Source organism: Leuciscus leuciscus (genome assembly GCF_965113295.1).
Source record: "Leuciscus leuciscus genome assembly, chromosome: 5".
Lineage (NCBI taxonomy): Eukaryota > Metazoa > Chordata > Actinopteri > Cypriniformes > Leuciscidae > Leuciscus > Leuciscus leuciscus.
Genome location: NC_138729.1, coordinates 51,653,259 through 51,671,570, shown reverse-complemented (window position 1 = coordinate 51,671,570; position 18,312 = coordinate 51,653,259). Strand labels below are relative to the sequence as shown.

Sequence of the window (18,312 nt, the reverse complement as noted above, 5' to 3'; positions counted from 1 at the left end):
TCCATTTTTCCTCAACACAGACCGTTCCTACGGTTTGCTTTCGAGGGGCAGGCATACCAGTACGTGGTTCTCCCATTCGGGCTAGACCTGTCTCCTCGCGTCTTCACGACTGGCTGATCCTAGCTCACTCTCGAGACCAGATTTGCGAACACAGGGACCTCTCCCTGGAGAATGGAGTCTCCATCCCCAGTCGGTTCAGCTGATTTGGGATCAGTTCGGGGACGCACAGGTGACCTGTTTGCCTCCCACGACTCGTCCCATTGCGACCTGTTTTATTCCCTGACCGAGGGTACGCTCAGCACGGATGCACTGGCGCACAGCTGGCCGCGGCCTCCGCAAGTATGCAGACCCTGCGCAAGATCAGGGAGGACGAGGAGCAGGTCATATTGGTTGCCCTGTATTGGCACAACCGGACCTGGTTCCCCGAACTAGTATTCCTCGCGACAGCACTTCCCTGGCCAATCCCTCTGAGGAAGGACCTCCTTTCTCAGGGACGGGGCACCCTATGGCACCCTCGTCCTGATCTCTGGAACCTCCACATGTGGCTCCTGGACGGGACAAGGCAGGTTTGAGTACCCTACCACCAGCGGTGGTGGCTACATCACTTCCACTAGAGCATCGTCCACGAGACAGGCCTATGTGTTGAAGTGGAACCTCTCAGTGGTGCTAACTGCCCTGCAGAGTGCTCCCTTTGAGCCTCTGCAATCAGTGGAGCTTAAGTTCCTGTCAATTAAGACAGCGCTCCTAGTTGCATTGGCCTCCATCAAGAGGGTAGAGGACCTGCAGGCATTCTCGGTTGACGAAGCGTGCCTGGAATTCGGGCCGGCTAACTCTCACGTGATCCTCAGACCCCAGCCTGGATATGTGCCCAAGGTTCCCACCACTCCCTTTCGAGATCAGGTGGTGAACCTGCAAGCGCTGCCCTCGGAGGAGGCAGACCCAGCTCTGTCCAGTACGCGCCCTCCGTGCTTACGTAGACAGAACGCAGTGTTTCATGACCTTAGACCAGCTCTTTGTCTTTTATGGTGGGAAGCTGAAGGGAAAGGCTCTCTCCCAGCAAAGGTTGTCTCACTGGATTAGTGGACGCCATGGCTTTGGCATACCAGCAGCAAGGTCGACCGTGCCCCCTTGGTGTGAAGGCCCACTCCACCCGGAGTGTGGCCTTCTCTTGAGCTCTAGCGCATGGCGCCTCACTAACAGATATCTGCTGGCTGCAGGCTGGGCGACACCTAACACATTCGTGAGATTCTACAATCTCCGAGTGGAGCCAGTTTCTTCTCATGTACTCGTTTCAACCAGCCTGTACTAGATTCTGCTCAGGTGTCTTCGCTTGCTCGCCATTCCTCTCCGCGGACAGGATATGAGCGATATTCTCCTCAGGTGAGCCTCCCCGCAGGCCCTGAGTTCCTTCAGAGCTGTTGACGCCAACGCCAGAGTTATGCCACCGGCAGCTTTCGCGCTTGGCTAGGTGCCTCCATGTGCATGGTTCCCACTCTGGGTGACCCCCACGTGTGTATTTCCACTGTAAACCTCTCTGAGCACATGTCTTTCCCTCGGCAAGCCACCTTGCCACCCCTGGAGTTGAAAAATTCCACCTGCGGCTGGACACCCCTGTGATACTCCATATGCAGCCCTTCCGGGTCATATGTGTATTGACCATCGCGATACACATCCCCCCCGTTAAGTAGGAGTCTTTCGTCTGTGCTAGCCTCACGACAGGGAGCTCAGACTTACGCAGGGCACTGAAAGACAGCCGAGGTGGTGTGATTAGACTGGGAACCCCATTCGTCGTCACTGACGTAACTCGTAGTGACCACGAAAGGGAACGTCTCGGTTGCGTATGTAACCCTCGTTCCCTGAGTAGGGAACGGAGACGTTACATCTCCCTGCCACTTCCGCTGTACCGCTGGAACGCCTGAGTTCAGTCTCGGCTCCTCAGCAAAGACATATCTGCATGTTGCCGGCGTACTTCCTTATATACCTACGAGGTGGGGTGGAGTTACGCTATGCAAATTCCGCAGACCCATGGCAGTTCATTGCCATTAGCTTGTTTTATATACTCGAAAGTGATAGGCTTTCTAAGTGAAACCCCATTCGTCGTCACTGACGTAACGTCAGGGAACGAGGGTTACATACGTAACCGAGACGTTCCAAACACACAAGTTTGCGATGCTGTTTGCGAATGTTCGTTGGAACTATGGTTTCGGGAAACACCGACTTGTTGAACTATGCTGATAACAACGGAACTTGCGAACATGGTTTGCTAACAATGCTTTTAGGAAACGCACCCCTGTTCATTTAATGGTTCAATTGTTCACTCATGAAGACAGTCACTTGTCACCACCTACTGGCTTAATGATATAAGTTGCGCAAACACAGACAATAATAATGGCAATATATTTAATAGGTGCTTGTGTTGTTAAATTGAGCTTATAGTTTCCACAGTCTTTGGCAAAGAACATACAGTATGTACAGTATATCTGTGTGAAATAGGAATCCATTGTAATAAAGTTAATCTCATTCTGGGCACATTTTAATAGGCTACCTGCTCTCCCCTCTCATCTCAATCACCTTCTCTCTTTCTTCTTTTCTCAGTCTCTTTATCTTGGCTATGTTAATGAAGCGGTTGGGTGTTTTGAGTCACCGCTCAGTCTGTATTCACACAGCGCGATGAAAATGGCTTGGGCTGCTTCGAAACAATCACAGAATACTTACAAGAAAGGTGGTGCTTTGTTTTAATTTGAATTTAATTTGATTTAATTCATTTAATTTATCTTTTTTTTTATTCGACGTATTAATATTAAAAATTAATTTTAAGTTATCTCGCAGCCCCCCTGGAGGATCACTGAGGCCCACTCGGGTTGAAAACCACTGACCTAGACGTTTGTGCAGTGCGGAGTAGCTGTCTTAAACTGTATGAAGTGACAGACGAGTTTTCCAGTTCAGTTCCATTCACACAACGCAGGTTTTCCGAGAATGCAGTTGTGAGTTCAGAAAAGTTTGGCCGTGAGTTTGGTTATAGAATGCGGTTGTCATTCCAGTAAATAAACTGTGTGAGAATGTAACTGTATTAAAGGTATAGTTCGCCCCCCAAAAAATTTCTGTAATTTACTCACCCTTAACTTGTCATCACAGTTATGTTCAGTTTGCTTAGTTTTCATGGACTTTTAGTTTGTATTCTCTAGTCACGTGTTTTCCTTTGTTTGATTTTCCCGCCACTCATCTGTTACTATGGGCACTGACTCTATCATCACAGATGTTCTTCTTTTAGTTAATCATCACGTGTATTTAAGTTCCTCTTAGTCACCTAGCCAAGCGCGAAAGCTGCCAGCTGCATTTACACTGCAAGTCTTAATCCACAGATCCGATCTTTTAACCAGATCCGACTTTTTGGCCCGACTGTTTACACTCACTTTAGACAGGACTTTTATCTGATATCTGTATTTACATTAATTGTACATACAGATACAAAACAATGATTTTTGGTATTTACAGATAGATTTTTTCGTTTTGTTTACAAAGATAAATATAAAGTTTCCACCTCAATATAAAGCTGTGAGCGAGCGCACACAGGCACATCTGCCTCATAAAACAACATTAAAAAGCTCTCTTTGTGAATAAACGTGTCGTCCTCGCCTTGTAGTGGCTTGGAATTCAAACGGGAATCGGATATGTATGGTCGGATGTCCAGATATCGGATATGTATCTGATTTAAAACCACATTTGGAAGTGGCTCAGATCGGATGCGGAAAAATCGGATTTTTGTGTTTACACGTGGGCAACCAATTCCGATCTGTGTCAGAAGTGAGTAAAAGATCGGATTTGTTGTGCCAGTGTAAACGCAGCTTCAGTGTTGGTCTGGTCACCGTTGCATTTAGTGTGTTTTGCCCTGCCTTTGTACTGGAACTTAACTCTTCTCCTTAGTCTGCATTCCTGCAACCTCCCGTGACAGATGACTGGACCCACAACAATAGGCTAAGGTTAATGCGTTGGCTCAAATGAGCCACAACCTTTTGGATTTTACTGAATGTATTTATCGTCTTGCGTCACCTGCCATTTTAAGACGACGAAACCGTGAAGTCACTGTTCTGGATCGGGGCAAATAACCATCATCCTGATGACTTCCCAAACACCATCCGGAGTCTGGAGAGCGTCCTTCCCTGATCCAGGACACAGCCAGACCGAATTACCACCTTCAACCACAGAAGAATCGTGTGAGCCCGCCGCAATGCGTCAGCCAGAGCCAGAGGACAAGAGGACAGAGCTGACCCTCACCCCGGAAGTGGAGTGCCATATTGAATCTGACCACGGGTTTGAGCCCACGACATCAGCGGACGAGGGAGTAGTTCATGTGGAAAATTTGGACTGGCTGAAGAACTTCAATATAGAGGTTTTGACTCCCACCCCACCCCATCCCACCCGATCCCACCCGGTACCTTCATCATCGCTGTTTCTAGACAGCACGAAAGACTGTGTGAACTATGAGTTATTCATTTCATGGACTGTGTCATACTTACCATCATTCTGTCGAGATTCTTACTGCCACCATCACGCGAAGCTCAGGCAGTCCTCCTGCCCTGCCGGATGTCTACAGCCCTGCACCGTCTCCGGGGATCTCTTCACTCCATCTCGGCCTGTCGGCTCCTCCCACCTTTGGCTACACCGGAGACCCTCTAGTCGTCACTCTTCTTCCGCCACAGACTTACGGGACATCCGCTGTGCTCTGTCCCCTCCACCCCAATGGCTGCAGCGGGTTCCTCATTTCCTTCGGCGTCGCCTCTGTCCTCCGTCACACCAGCTCCGCCCCAGCCCTTGGTTACTCTGGCTCCGCCTCTGACGCTCATCGCTGCGGCATCGCCTAGGTCTCCAGTGCCAGCGATTTCGCTCGTTTCCATCGGCTCCCATCCTCCCACCCTCAACTTCGCTGTGGGTTGTCAGCACTGCTGAGCTCTGGGTCTGTGCCAACGGACATTCTCCACCTTTACCGCCAGGGGATCATCGTCGTCTATCTGCCACTATCCTTCTGTCTTCACCACAGTCCGTCACCATCCAGTCACCGCCTTCTGTCACCATCCCTTCACCACATCCTCGTCCACCTCCAAAACCCCCTCCATCCCTCCCTCTGCTCGTTTGTCAGTTAAGGCGTTAGGTCGCGTCCTGCCGGAGGGGGGAGTAATGTCACTGTTAAGTTCAGTTTGTTTAGTTTTAGACTTTTAGTTTGTATTCTCTAGTCACATCTGTTACTATGGGCACTAACTCTATCATCACAGATGTTCGTCTTTTAGTTAATCATCACGTGTATTTAAGTTCCTCTTGTTTACTCAGTGTTGGTCTGGTCACCGTTGTATTTAGTGTGTGTTGCCCTGCCTGTCTGGCTGCTATTTGTATTATTCTCATTAAAATTTGTATTGGAACTTTACTCTTCGTCTTAGTCTGCCTTGCTGTAACCTCCTGTGAAACTTTTTCCAAACCTGTTTCAGTTTCTTTCTTCTACTAAACACAAAAGAAGATATTTTGAAGAATTTTGGTAACCAAACAATTGATTAGCCCCATACTATGTTATGATATTCTTCCAAATATCTTCTTTTGTGTTCAGCAGAAGAAATTCATGCAGGTTGGAACAAGTTGAGGTTGAGACAGAATTTTCATTTTTGGATTAACTATCCCTTTAAGAACTAAAATACAACCGTATAGATCTTATTCAGAGCGCCACCATGACAGGAAAGGCTGAAAGCGAGGCTGTGACGGATATACTCCCTGATTACTATATATATATATATATAAATCTTTTCTTTTTTTTCACCGTTCATATTGTCTGAAACTCATTGGCAAGATATGAACACATTAAATAACAGTATGACCCACTGAAGAGATGTATGTCAATCCCTCACAGCCTCGCTTTCATTCCAGTTAAAAATCAAAGATGGCGCTACAGTGAATAAGGTCTCTTCTGCTGCTGTATGAACATGGCCATGCATTGCGAGAGTGCCACTCTACGCAGTGCAAACGCATGTCTACAATGTGTTGTGGGGTTTTTGTGTATGGTTTCGGTAACTTCAGACGTCAGTTTTCTTTTGTGTTTACTTAAATGCTCAAATGCTATTCCCAAAAGCTATGTTAACACTGTCCGTTTTGGGGATTGACAACCACATTGAAATGTCCCATTCACACAACTCCTCTAACCCTTTTAATAAAGTTATACTGCAATATACTTTTCTACCACAGACAGTGAGGGAAGCTGCTGAGACGTGCAAGAAACTAAAGATCCCTTTCCCGGAGGTCAACATTCCTGATGAAGACGCAGAGAAACCGAAGGACTTCTATGTGTTCAAAGGCCAAAACACTCCAACCGTGATACACATCCCTCTCTTTAATGTGGTCAACTGTGGAGGCAAGTTATAATTTTACAATGTCCTGAATAAAACTGAAATATCAACTGTGTTCTGATTTAAGTGTGTTAATGTTTCATCAGATAAAATTGAGGAGTGGAGGAACAAATATGCCACTTTTCAAGGTTCTTACAGCGCTGAGATGATCACTGGTCTTATGGAGGTCGCTGGAAAAAACATCACAAACAACAGAGTGAAACTGGTGGAAGAGATTTTTGCGGTCACTAATAAAAGAATGTCCAAGGCACGAAATGAATCATTGGCCAATTTTCTTTAGAAAAGTTAAGGTTGTAATTTAGAGTGGTAAAATTGTGGTTCAGTTTTCTATAGAAAATACTGAGAACATTTCACTGATAATCATTTTTTAAGGAAATGGCTGGAAATGGAGAGTAAACAGCACAATTGTTTGACAGTGTACTTTTTTTTTATTGAACAAATGAGAATAAGAATATAGGCTAAACTGCTCTCCATAGAAGTTATTTTATAGTTTCATAATCATTACTTCTGCAAAATGGGATTTGTGTGGAAATATCATTATGTTAGTAATTTCTGTTTAAACAATATGCTACATATGTTACAAATATTTTTGCTTGCAACTTGGTCATTTTGTTGTTAGATTTAACAACTTATCAGGCTACCCTGACAACTTTTTCTCCTTTTGGGAAATTTGCATCTGGAAACAAATTTAGCAATTTTCAAAGTTTATTTAGAACCTTTAGAAATTATTGAAAGGTTACTCAAATGCTAAACATTTAGCTGGAGGCATGCACACATTTTTCCACTAAATTGCACAAAAACAACATCTCTGTCACAACACATGGTCATTCTGCCTGGCTGCAAAACTGCATTGTAAATGACATCAGCAGTAGTTTCTGCTCAATAGCCTGGCACAAGTCATGATATATACATTACTAATACATACCTATAAGTGTTGATCAGTTAGGTAGCATGTCAACTAATTATCAATATGCCTCTTAAAACTATAGCTGTTCAGAATGTGTAGTTTTACTGTTTAAGAAAATACATACAATGTAATTGTTCAATAATGTGTCGTATTCAATAAATCGGATAATAAAAATGTTTAGAATTATTATCTTTTAGCAACAAATCTGTATTTGGAAACCATATTAATCTGCTTCTATTCCATTATATTAATAAACTGTATAAACAAGGTTTTGTCCTGGTCATTTGATATTATACAGCAAACGGCAGAAATGCTCATTGTCAAAGAGTATAGAAGCCCAAGAGGCGAAACTCTGTTGTGTTATGGGTAACAGTCTGTAGATGGCGCTGCGGAGGCGCGTCCGCCATTATGGACTGAAAGCTGCTGAAATCGTTAGCGCCAGTCAATGACAAAATCAATGCCTCTTCTCTCACAAAAAGAAAAAAATACAAAAAAACGTCTCATACACAAATGCACACATAATAGATGGTGGTGTCTGATTAATTACTGAGATCTTATGGCACCACTTCCATTTTAGTACTGACACTGTTTATAGTTCATGTGTGCACTTGCTAGATTGCACATCTTTTTTGTAGCCTACCTTTCCGCCTGTAATAGGACATTCATAGATTGTTTTTATTCTTGCCATTGAAACGTTCACTGTGTGCACTTTCACTGAAGATGTTGAAAAAACAAGTTGTTAATATTTGTGTGATATTCTATGTAAGAGATTAACTGTCTTTAGAAATTTTCATTTATAATTTTATTTATTTATTTTTTTATTTATTTTTCCAAATCATATGGTGATGTTCACTAATTTCAAAATCAACATTTGAATAAATATCTTATTACTGTGTGTCTTCCTATATATTATTTCATGAATTTCTGTTATTCATATAACAAGGAAAATGCATAATAGAACATAAATATTGATAGATTAAAGGTTTGCAGTAATTTTATAATTGTATCTTTGCAAACCGTAAGTGGTAGGCTAATGAAGCCGATTCGGTGGGGGACATACCCTTACGAAAAAGTACTATAGGAATCTTATAGTATTTTGGGACAAAATATTATAGTAATCTTATAGGAATACGAGCCGCTATAGTATTTCTATAGTAGTCTTATAGTCCTTCTATAGTAATATTTTATCCCAAAATACTATTTTCCTAAGGGTAATTAGGCCATGCATAACCAACACATAAACGTAAAATTTTCTGTCATTTAACGTCGGTCATCCTCATTAATGTATTTTAAATTGTTTTTAGATTTAGATATGACGGCCAGAAAAAATTAAGTTATGTTAAGTTTTTGTTATGTTAAGTTGGTTCAGTGCCATTGACTCCCATTATTTTTCGGCGTTTTCCTTCAGTTTTCAGTCCATAATGGTCATGGGGGCAACTGTTGCTATGGAGCGTTCTATTGAGTTTCGCCTCTTGGGCCTCTATACTCTTTGTCATTGTTATAAACTGATATTTTTGGTCTGAGACGCTGATTGGACAATCCAGAGTTTTTAATAAAACAGCTACTGTGTATAAGCTAGTATTTATTATTATTGCTTACACTTATTTAAACTATTTCCTAGACATTTTGTTTAATAAATAGATTTAATGATAAATATATAAACCTGCTGATTGTGTATTTAAAACATTCAGTTTATTAGTACTATGTCACGTTTTGGTTTTGTTTCATGTCTGTCATGTGCCATGTGTTCGGTGTTGTCATGTTCTCATTTGTTCATTGTTTCATTGTTCACAGATGTCCTTCGTCTAGTCATTAGTCTTGTGTATTTAATAAGAGTTATGTATGTTTTAAATGGCCAGGACAAAACAGTATTTTTAGAGAAGAGTTTATTTAATTGGAACAGAAGCAAAGTAATACAATATTTTAATCGACAAACATGATTCTAATCCAATCTGAGTTATTGTTGATTTGATTATTAATGATCAGCTTATTCAAGCATGAAGGAACATATCAAAACATACAGAAATTGTGAAGCGCAAACATAATGATGTTATGTTTGTAATGTAATGACGCTCTCTCCTGTAATGATGTTACGTTTGTGAACAAATCAGTGTTTTTGAACAAACAATTTTTTCGGTGATTAAACTGACTTGGACTTACCTGTGCATTAAAGGTGAACTAAGTAACTTTTTTTACCTTAACTGAACAGCTTCGGAGTCATTGGAATGGTTATATTACTTATTTCGGGTTGAATGGTGGTCGTTTCGCACCCCCCTGGTGCCCGTGAGCGGAAAATACGCACTTGCAACTTTGAGCCGGCGGGCCGCCGGCCGCTGCGTCAGGAAGTCTCGCGTGATATCAGGTCTCGAGATGTAAACAATTGCTTTACGGCCAAAAGAAATCTGCTAAAATGCTGTCATTATTGCGCTCCCTCACGCTGTTTGAACCCGAATGAAGAAGACGTTTTAAAGAACGTCCCATCTGCTTTGATGTCGTTGATCTATAGCCTCTGGTGTCTGAGAATCACCAACGAGTTTTTACAACAGTGTTGTCAAATATCTATTCCGAAGCTGTGGGGGAGCTCTAGAGAGAAACCTGCGAGCAAAAAGCGAGAATACAGCGAAGAAATCCCGAAGCTACTGAGTGCTGCTTTAAAGGGATACTCCACTTTTTTCGGAAATATGCTCATTTTACAACTCCCCCAGAGTTAAACAGTTGAGTTTTACCGTTTTCGAATCCATTCAGCCGAACTCCGGGTCTGACGGTACCACTTTTAGCATAGCTTAGCATAGATCATTGATTCTGACGAGTCCAGTAGCATTTCTTTCAAAATGACCAAAGAGTTTCAATATTTTTCCTATTTAATAGCCTACAAGTCTGCTGTTTCGGATCAGTTACACACTAACTAAAGTTTGAAACATGGGATCACGAAGAACGGGACCTTTAAATGATACCAAACATGACTGTTTATTCACTTTACTTACTTACTTTTCTATTGACATTGAGCATTATCATTTTTGGTAACACTTTATTTTACAGTGTCCTTGTTAAATATGTTACATGTACTTAACATAGTAATAACAGTAAATTATGCATAATTACATGCAACTAACCCTCAACCAAACCCTAATCCTACCCTAACTCTAAACTGTTTAAATGTCAAGTGCTAAAAGTGCTCAGAAGAGCAGCAAAAGACTAAATCCTTCATTAGGAAACTAACGTTAGATTTCTCCTCTGGCTGCTTCAGAGACATATACAAATGTCTTTATGTCTGAGTGATTTGAGTTAAATATGTATGATTATGGTTATTCACGTGCTACTTTCATAACAACAGCTATTAACTGTTTAAAAATGAACAGACAAATTAAAAATGTTCTTCCAAGTGCGGCTGTTTCCACAATCACACAGAAGAAAAATCACACACTACCATGAATTCACTGAAGAAAAAAAAAAAAGAGAAAAAAAGTCTACAATGAATGTTTGATTATTATTGTCATTAAATGAAACAATAAATGACCTCAGTCTTAGAAAAAGGGTTCACTGGGATTCTATTTAGAACTTTATGAGCTGCATAAAATGTAACTAAAATTAAAAATGAATGAAAATAATTAATTAAAACTAAATTAATACAAGGGTCCCATGATGGAACCCCTAAAATATACAGTGCCTGACGGAAACTTTAAGGTTCTTTTTATTTTAATGGTATGAATCACTAAACATTAAACTGGATTTTATATATTTATACATGCAGATGTTTACATTTTTACTGTATTTTTTAATGCATTTTATCTTTTATATTTAAATAAAAAATTTTTATTTGATTTTATAGTTTAGTGAACATATAGATTCTAGTGTATACAAATTAACAGTGCATACAATTCAAAAGATGTTTTATCTTAATCAACACTTAAGATAAATCAGCTTTTTTCTCTTTTTTTTCTACAAATTGTGATTTGTGTGGCATTAGAAGAGCATGGGATATTATGTCTTCATTATATTTCTGTTTAATATGTTCAAAATGTTTCTGCTGTTTCTTCATGCTTGACATTTACTCAATAACATAGTTTGGGAGACTGCTTATTAAAATATTGTATTACTTTGCTTCTGTTCCAATTTATTAATAAACTGTTCCTCTGGAAAATAAATGTTATCCTTAAATGCTGATTGTAATAGAACTGATAGTTCTGATGCTGGATGCTGATTGGTCAATCCATCTATATATATATATATATATTTATACACATATATATATTAGGGGTGTAAAAATTAATCGTTTCTATGATGCATCGCGATGCAGACGAGGACGATTCGGTATCGGTTCATTAATAGACCATAACCGATTATAATGTGCTGACGCTTTTCTGACGTCATTTTTCGCTTACGTGCTTTGTCGCGGTAGCATTCAATGGCAGAGGGAGGTGAGACGCGAGTGGACTTTCAATGGTATCATTGATTTAGCCAATGGGGTGAGTTTGGGGCAGGGCGACCGGTTTATTCTCTCTCTCTCTCTCTCTCTCTCTCTCTCTCTCTCTCTCTCTATAAATTATAGAGAGTTATTAGATTAGATTAGATTCAACTTTATTGTTATTACACAAGTACAGGTACAAGGCAACGAAATGCAGTTTAGGTCTAACCAGAAGTGCAATAGCAGCAAGTGCAGGATATACAGTGGTTCCATAAGTGCAGAACATGGATATGTACTGAATAAATATAGAGTTGAATACTATTATAAACAAAAAATTACAGATAGATTTGTCCTATGAATATAATATACAGATAACTATTACTGTGAACAGAATTTACAGCTAGATATGTACTGAATATAATATACAGATGGCTATTACTATAAACAGAGTTTTTACAGATAGATATGTACTGAATATAATATACAGATGGCTATTACTATAAACAGAATTTTTACAGATAGATATGTACTGAATATAATATACAGATGACTGTTACTATAAACAGAATTTTACAGATAGATATGTACTATGAATATATATACAGATGGCTGTTACTATAAACAGAATGTGAGCATAATATACAGATGGCTATTACTATAAACAGAATTTTACAGATAGATATGTACTATGAATATATATACAGATGGGTGTTACTATAAACAGAATGTGAGCATAATATACAGATGGCTATTACTATAAACAGAATTTTACAAATAGATATATGTATAAGTTAGGCTAAAATGAGCAGTATAACAATGGATTTAAAGTAGTGCAAATAAAGTTTGGACAGAAGCTATCCGAGTGAAAGTGCAGTGGAAGTAATTGCATATTACAGTTAAAGTACGGTATTGCAAATGTATATGTAAACAGTCGGTACTGTAAATAAACAGTCGGCAGTGCAAATTGAGCATATTCCAGTCAAGGTAGTAGTGCAAGATGCATATGTAAACAGTTGTTTCTATAATAACAGTCAGCAGTGCAAATGAACATTATAGTATTGCAAATAACAAAATGGAGGCAGGTGTGAGGAGGGAGAGGAGAGTCAATCAGTATATGAGGGGAGTGGGATCAATGAGGGTTAGAGTTTAATAAAGAGACAGCTCTGGGGAAAAAACTGTTCTTTAGTCTGCTGGTCCTGGTCCGTAGGCACCTGAAACGCCTGCCGGAGGGCAGGAGAGAAAACAGTCTGTGGGCTGGGTGAGAGGAGTCCTTAAGGATGCTGCGAGCTCGATGCAGACAGCGTTTCCTCTGGATGTGCTCGATGGCAGGTAGTGGAGTCCCAGTGATGCGCTGGGCGGTTTTCACCACCCGCTGCAGTGCCTTGCGCTCTGCAACAGAACAGCTCCCATACCACACTGTAGCACAGTTGGTCAGGATGCTTTCTATTGCACAGCGATAGAAGTTCACCAGGATAGTGGAGGAAAGCTGATTCTTCCTCAGTGTCCTCAGGAAGAAAAGGCGCTGGTGAGCCTTCTTGACCAGGCTGGAGGTGTTGGTTGTCCAGGTCATGTCCGCCGAGATGTGGGTCCCCAGGAACTTGAAACTGGAGACACGCTCAACAGCCATTCCATTGATGTGGATGGTGTCGTGTGTGCCTCTTGACACTTTCCTGAAGTCCACGATGAGCTCCTTCGTTTTGGTGGTGTTGAGGAGCTGGTTATTTTCAGTGCACCATGTGGCCAGGTGCTTGATCTCCTCCCTATAGGCAGTCTCATCGTTGTTGCTGATGAGACCAATCACCGTAGTGTCGTCCGCAAACTTGACGATGGAATTAGATCCGTACACAGGCTTGCAGTCGGAGGTGAAGAGGGAGTAGAGAAACGGGCTTAGCACACAGCCCTGTGGTACACCAGTGTTGAGTGTGATGGACGTGGAGCAGTTGGAGCCTGATCGAACATTCTGGGGTCTGTTGGTCAAAAAGTCCAAAATCCAGTTGCACATGGAGGTGTTGATGCCCAGGTCTCCAAGTTTGGCTATTAACTTAGTTGGGATGACAGTGTTGAATGCTGAGCTGAAGTCAACAAACAGCATGCGTGCATAAGTGTTCTTATTGTCCAGATGTGTGAGCACAGAGTGCAGTGCCATGGAAACTGCATCCTCTGTGCTCCTATTGCTACGGTAGGCAAACTGGTGTGAGTCCAATGTGGATGGAAGAGAGTCTTTTAGGTGTGCCAGGACCAGCCGCTCAAAGCACTTCATTACGATGGGTGTGAGTGCTACAGGGCGGTAGTCGTTAAGGCACTTCGGGCTGGAGTGTTTTGGCACTGGCACAATGGAAGTGCATTTAAAGCATGTTGGTACAGCTGCTTGGGCAAGAGACAGGTTGAAAATGTCTGTAAAAACCCCAGCGAGCTGCTCCGCACATGCCCTGAGTACGCGTCCAGGGATGTTGTCTGGTCCAGCAGCCTTGTGCGTGCTGATCCTGCTCAGTGCATTGCAGACATCTGTGGAGGAGAGTGTGATCGGCGGGTGGTCAGCTGAGGATTTGAGCTTGGTGGCAGTTTCTCTGTTGTCTCTTTCAAAGCGAGCATAAAAGTCATTTAGCTCGTTCAGGAAGTTGACATCAGTGGCTGCGGGGGTGGAGTGAGAGGGTTTGTAGTCACTGATGGCCTGAATGCCCTGCCACATGCGCCGAGGGTCAGCGTTGGAAAAGTGTCCCTCTATCTTAAGCTTGTAGCAGTGCTTGGCCTCTTTGATGCCCCTTTTCAGATTTGCTCTGGATGTGCTATAGGCTTGTGCATCTCCTGATCTGAAGGCAGTGTTGCGTGTCTTCAATAGGAGTCGCACTTCCCTGTTCATCCATGGCTTCTGATTTGGGTATGTGGTGATCTGCTTCTGGGTTGTAACACTGTCAATGGTGGTATTGATATAATCCAGTACAGAGGAGGTGTAGCAGTCAATGTCCGTGTGAGAGCCACTGGTGGCTTGAGAAGCAAACATACTCCAGTCTGTGTGTAGAAACCTTTCCTGGAGTGAGGAATCTGCCCCCACAGGCCACACCTTGATGGTCTTCACTGATGGCTTCACGCGATTGATGAGAGGTGCATATTTGGGGGTGAGGAACAAAGAAAGGTGATCTGACTGTCCCAGGTGGGGGAGGGGTGTCGCGACGTAAGCTCCAGCCATGTTTGTGTAAACATGGTCTAAGGTTTTGTTTCCTCTGGTGTGACAGGAAACATGCTGGTGAAATTTCGGTAGCACTGACTTTAAGTTTGAATGATTAAAATCACCCGCAACAATAAACGCAGCTTCCGGGTGAACGGTCTGTTGTTTACTGATGGCTGCGTGAAGTTCTTTCATAGCAAACTTGGCATCAGCATCCGGGGGAATATAGGCTGCAGTTATAATAGTGGAAGTGAACTCCCGCGGTAGATAAAACGGTCTACATTTAACCATGAGAAACTCAAGGTTAGCTGAACAATGTCTCCCAACAATAGCAGAGTTTGTGCACCAAGCTTTGTTAATGTAAATGCACAATCCACCACCTCTGGTCTTACCGGAGCCATCTAATGTTCTATCCGCCCGGAATGTATGGCGTCCCGCTAGCTCAATAGCGTTGTCCGGTATTCCGCTGTTTAACCATGTTTCCGTGAAAATTAGAACATTACAGTTCAAAAGTCTCTTGCTGTATGTGATGTTGAGTCGAATCTCCTCCATTTTGTTCAACAGCGACCGTACATTGGCAAGGAAAATGCTGGGTAAAGAGAGCCGGTGTGGTGTTAGCTTTAGCTTAGCTCTTAGTCCTCCGCGCTTCCCCCGCCTTTGTTTACGATCTCGACGCCGCCTGCGAGCACTTCCGCCCGGCCGGGCAGAGTGCATAGCCTCGGGTGTTTTGGCGATCTCAGGAAGGAGTCGAAGGTTGTCCATAAAACTGTCGGAAATTCGCAAACCAATATCCAAAAGCTCACCTTGGGTGTACGATGTTAAGGCACAACTGTTCTGCACGAACAGACCCGAAATGAGCAAGAAAAATACTGCTAAATTGCAGAATCTGGAGAGACCGCGAGCCTCGCGATGTACTCGCGCCGCCATCTTGGTTTCATTAGATGGCGGCGCGAGATGAGATTGTACACTGGAACTCTGGATTGTCCAATCAGCATCCAGGACCACAACTATCAGTTTCATAATAATGAGCATTTGTGCTGTTTGCCCTAGCCGGGAACAATGAGGGAAGTGAACACCAGATACGAACGTCGCCATTGATTACATACTTGAGGGATTTTCTTCTTGCCCTACGGAATAAAGCTGTGTCTGTGGACTTAAATCATGTATCATCATCAACCCCTCATGGAAAAGCCCAAGGTAGGAAAAGGAAGAAAAGAGGCTCGAGGGGGGGCATTCGTAACAGGTTGAGAAGGCGAGGAAACAGACACCTGCTTCCCATCATAACTCTGTCAAACGTCAGATCATTAAATAATAAACTGGATGAGATCACAACACGCCTCCGGTTTGATGAGGATTTTAGGAGGAGTAATTTGCTCTGTTTCACAGAGACGTGGCTTCACGAGGACAGCACATGCATTGACATGGAGGGATTTACAGTTATAAGAGCAGATCGTGATAAGGTGTCATCTCAAAAATCCATCGGGGGCGGACTCTGCATGTTTATTGACAGCGCTTGGGCCTCACAATTCAAAGTGCTCAAGAGCACTCTGCACTAGAGACTATGAGCTGCTGTCTGTATCTATCAGGCCGTTTTACCTTCCGCGGGAGTTCGGGCAAATCACCATCATTCTTGCCTATGTTCCAGGGCCTAACAATAAAGAAGCTGCGGAAATAATAACTGACAGCTTCAATGCTGCTCTCTCCCGATCGGCAGATCAGCCGGTTTTTATTTTGGGGGATTTCAACACATGTCAGCTGTCACCTCATCTACCCACTCTGCAGCAGTATGTCACCACGCCCACTCGCATACTGGACCAGTGCTTCGGTAACATCCCAGACGCATATAAGGCAGTGAGTCGCCCTCCTCTTGGTAAGTCAGATCACAACGTCATTCATCTCCTTCCAACATACAGACAGAAAGTCAGGCGTGAAAGAACACTCCTGAAAACATCTCAGGTTACGAATGTAACCTATGTTCCCTGAGAACAGGGAACGAGACAATACGTCATAACGACGCTATGGGGAACGCCTCAGGCGTCGTTATGACGTATTGTTGAGTTCCCTTCGAAAGGGAAATGTACGTCAATGGACTGAGGATGGGGAGGAGGAGCTCAGAGATTGTTTTGACTCTACGGATTGGCGCATGTTTTTTGACGCATGCTCTGATCATCACGAATTGACAGACACAATCACATGCTATATCAAGTTTTGTGAAGAAACTGTTATCACCTCTAAGATAGTTCAGGTGTTTAGTAACAACAAGCCATGGCTCTCAAAGGATCTTAAAACGTGTCTGAATGAGAAAAGGGCTGCATTTTTGAGAGGAGAAAATGATGTAGTAAAGGAGAAAGAGAAGGAATTTAAGCGTAAAGTTTTTACAGCAAAAATAGATTTTAAGAATAAGGTTGAACAAAGATTCTGTACAGGCAATGCAAAACAAGCATGGGAGGGATTAAACACAATAATGGGTAGGGAAGGAAAAAAACAAAGTGTAAACGTGGCAGATTGTGGTAAATTTGTTAATGATTTAAACATGTTCTATGGAAGATACGATGTGAGAGACCCAAAAATAGGCTGTAGTATTACCTGTGATCAGATTGGTAGCTATGAACATATACAGCTTTCTGAAGAAGTGGCCATGTGTCTCTCTAAAATTAGACCAAACAAAGCCCCTGGGCCTGATGGCCTCCAAGGAAGGGTTTTAAAGGTATGCTCTCAACAGCTAAAAGGGGTTCTCACTCAGCTGTTTAAAATTTTACTGAATTGTGGTGTTTTTCCAAATTCATGGAAGAAATCCACAATAATACCTGTGCCTAAAGTCTCTAAGGCTATACCCAGCAAACACAGAACGTTGGCACAACGTAGCCAACCTTCTAACAACGTTTTATCAACATGTCCAAAAGGTTGCTATAACTACGTTGTGTGGTGAAGGTTGTTACAGCGTTGTCACAATGTTGACATTAAACCATCGTTCAGGGCCATTGCTTAAGGTTGTGCCAACGGTGTCTTGACAACCACTGGACTACATAATGTACTCGTCACTGCCCTGAAGCGCGAAAATCAGCCTTTTAAATCCCAACCACCTGTTGGGCTCAGTGTTGCCAACTTAGCGCATTTGTCGCTATTTTTAGCGACTTTTCAGACCCCTTTAGCGAATTTTTTTCAAAATAGCGACTAGCGACAAATCTAGCTACTTTTTGGACAAACCTCAGTAACCTCCAAATGTTGCCAGCACAGTCCTGAGAGCGCGAGGTTTGCGTTCTCCTTGCCGTCACACACCTCTCTCTGCGTCTACCCTGTTCAGTGAATGGCTGAGAGAGGAGCAGCAGCACGGAACAGACGTGAATGAGCAGTGTTGTTTCCACGGACTTATCACTTATCTTTTGTTTTATATGTAAACAATTTAGTTTGACCATTTTATTTTATTACTTGTGCTTATCACTTGTAA

The 18,312-nt window shown here is 42.4% G+C and overlaps 1 protein-coding gene across 1 annotated transcript in view; it reads left to right on the top strand.

The window, feature by feature from the left end:
- LOC309499786 (cytosolic phospholipase A2 gamma-like) overlaps positions 1-10,151 on the top strand; it is a 77,527-nt gene extending 67,376 nt beyond the window's left edge. The window contains exons 12-13 of the mRNA XM_082171258.1: positions 6,226-6,391; positions 6,473-10,151. Coding sequence (XP_082027384.1) covers positions 6,226-6,391; positions 6,473-6,666 — 360 coding nt within the window. The 3' untranslated portion in view covers positions 6,667-10,151. The remainder of the gene's footprint in view (positions 1-6,225; positions 6,392-6,472) is intronic.
- The last annotated feature ends 8,161 nt before the right edge of the window (positions 10,152-18,312 follow it).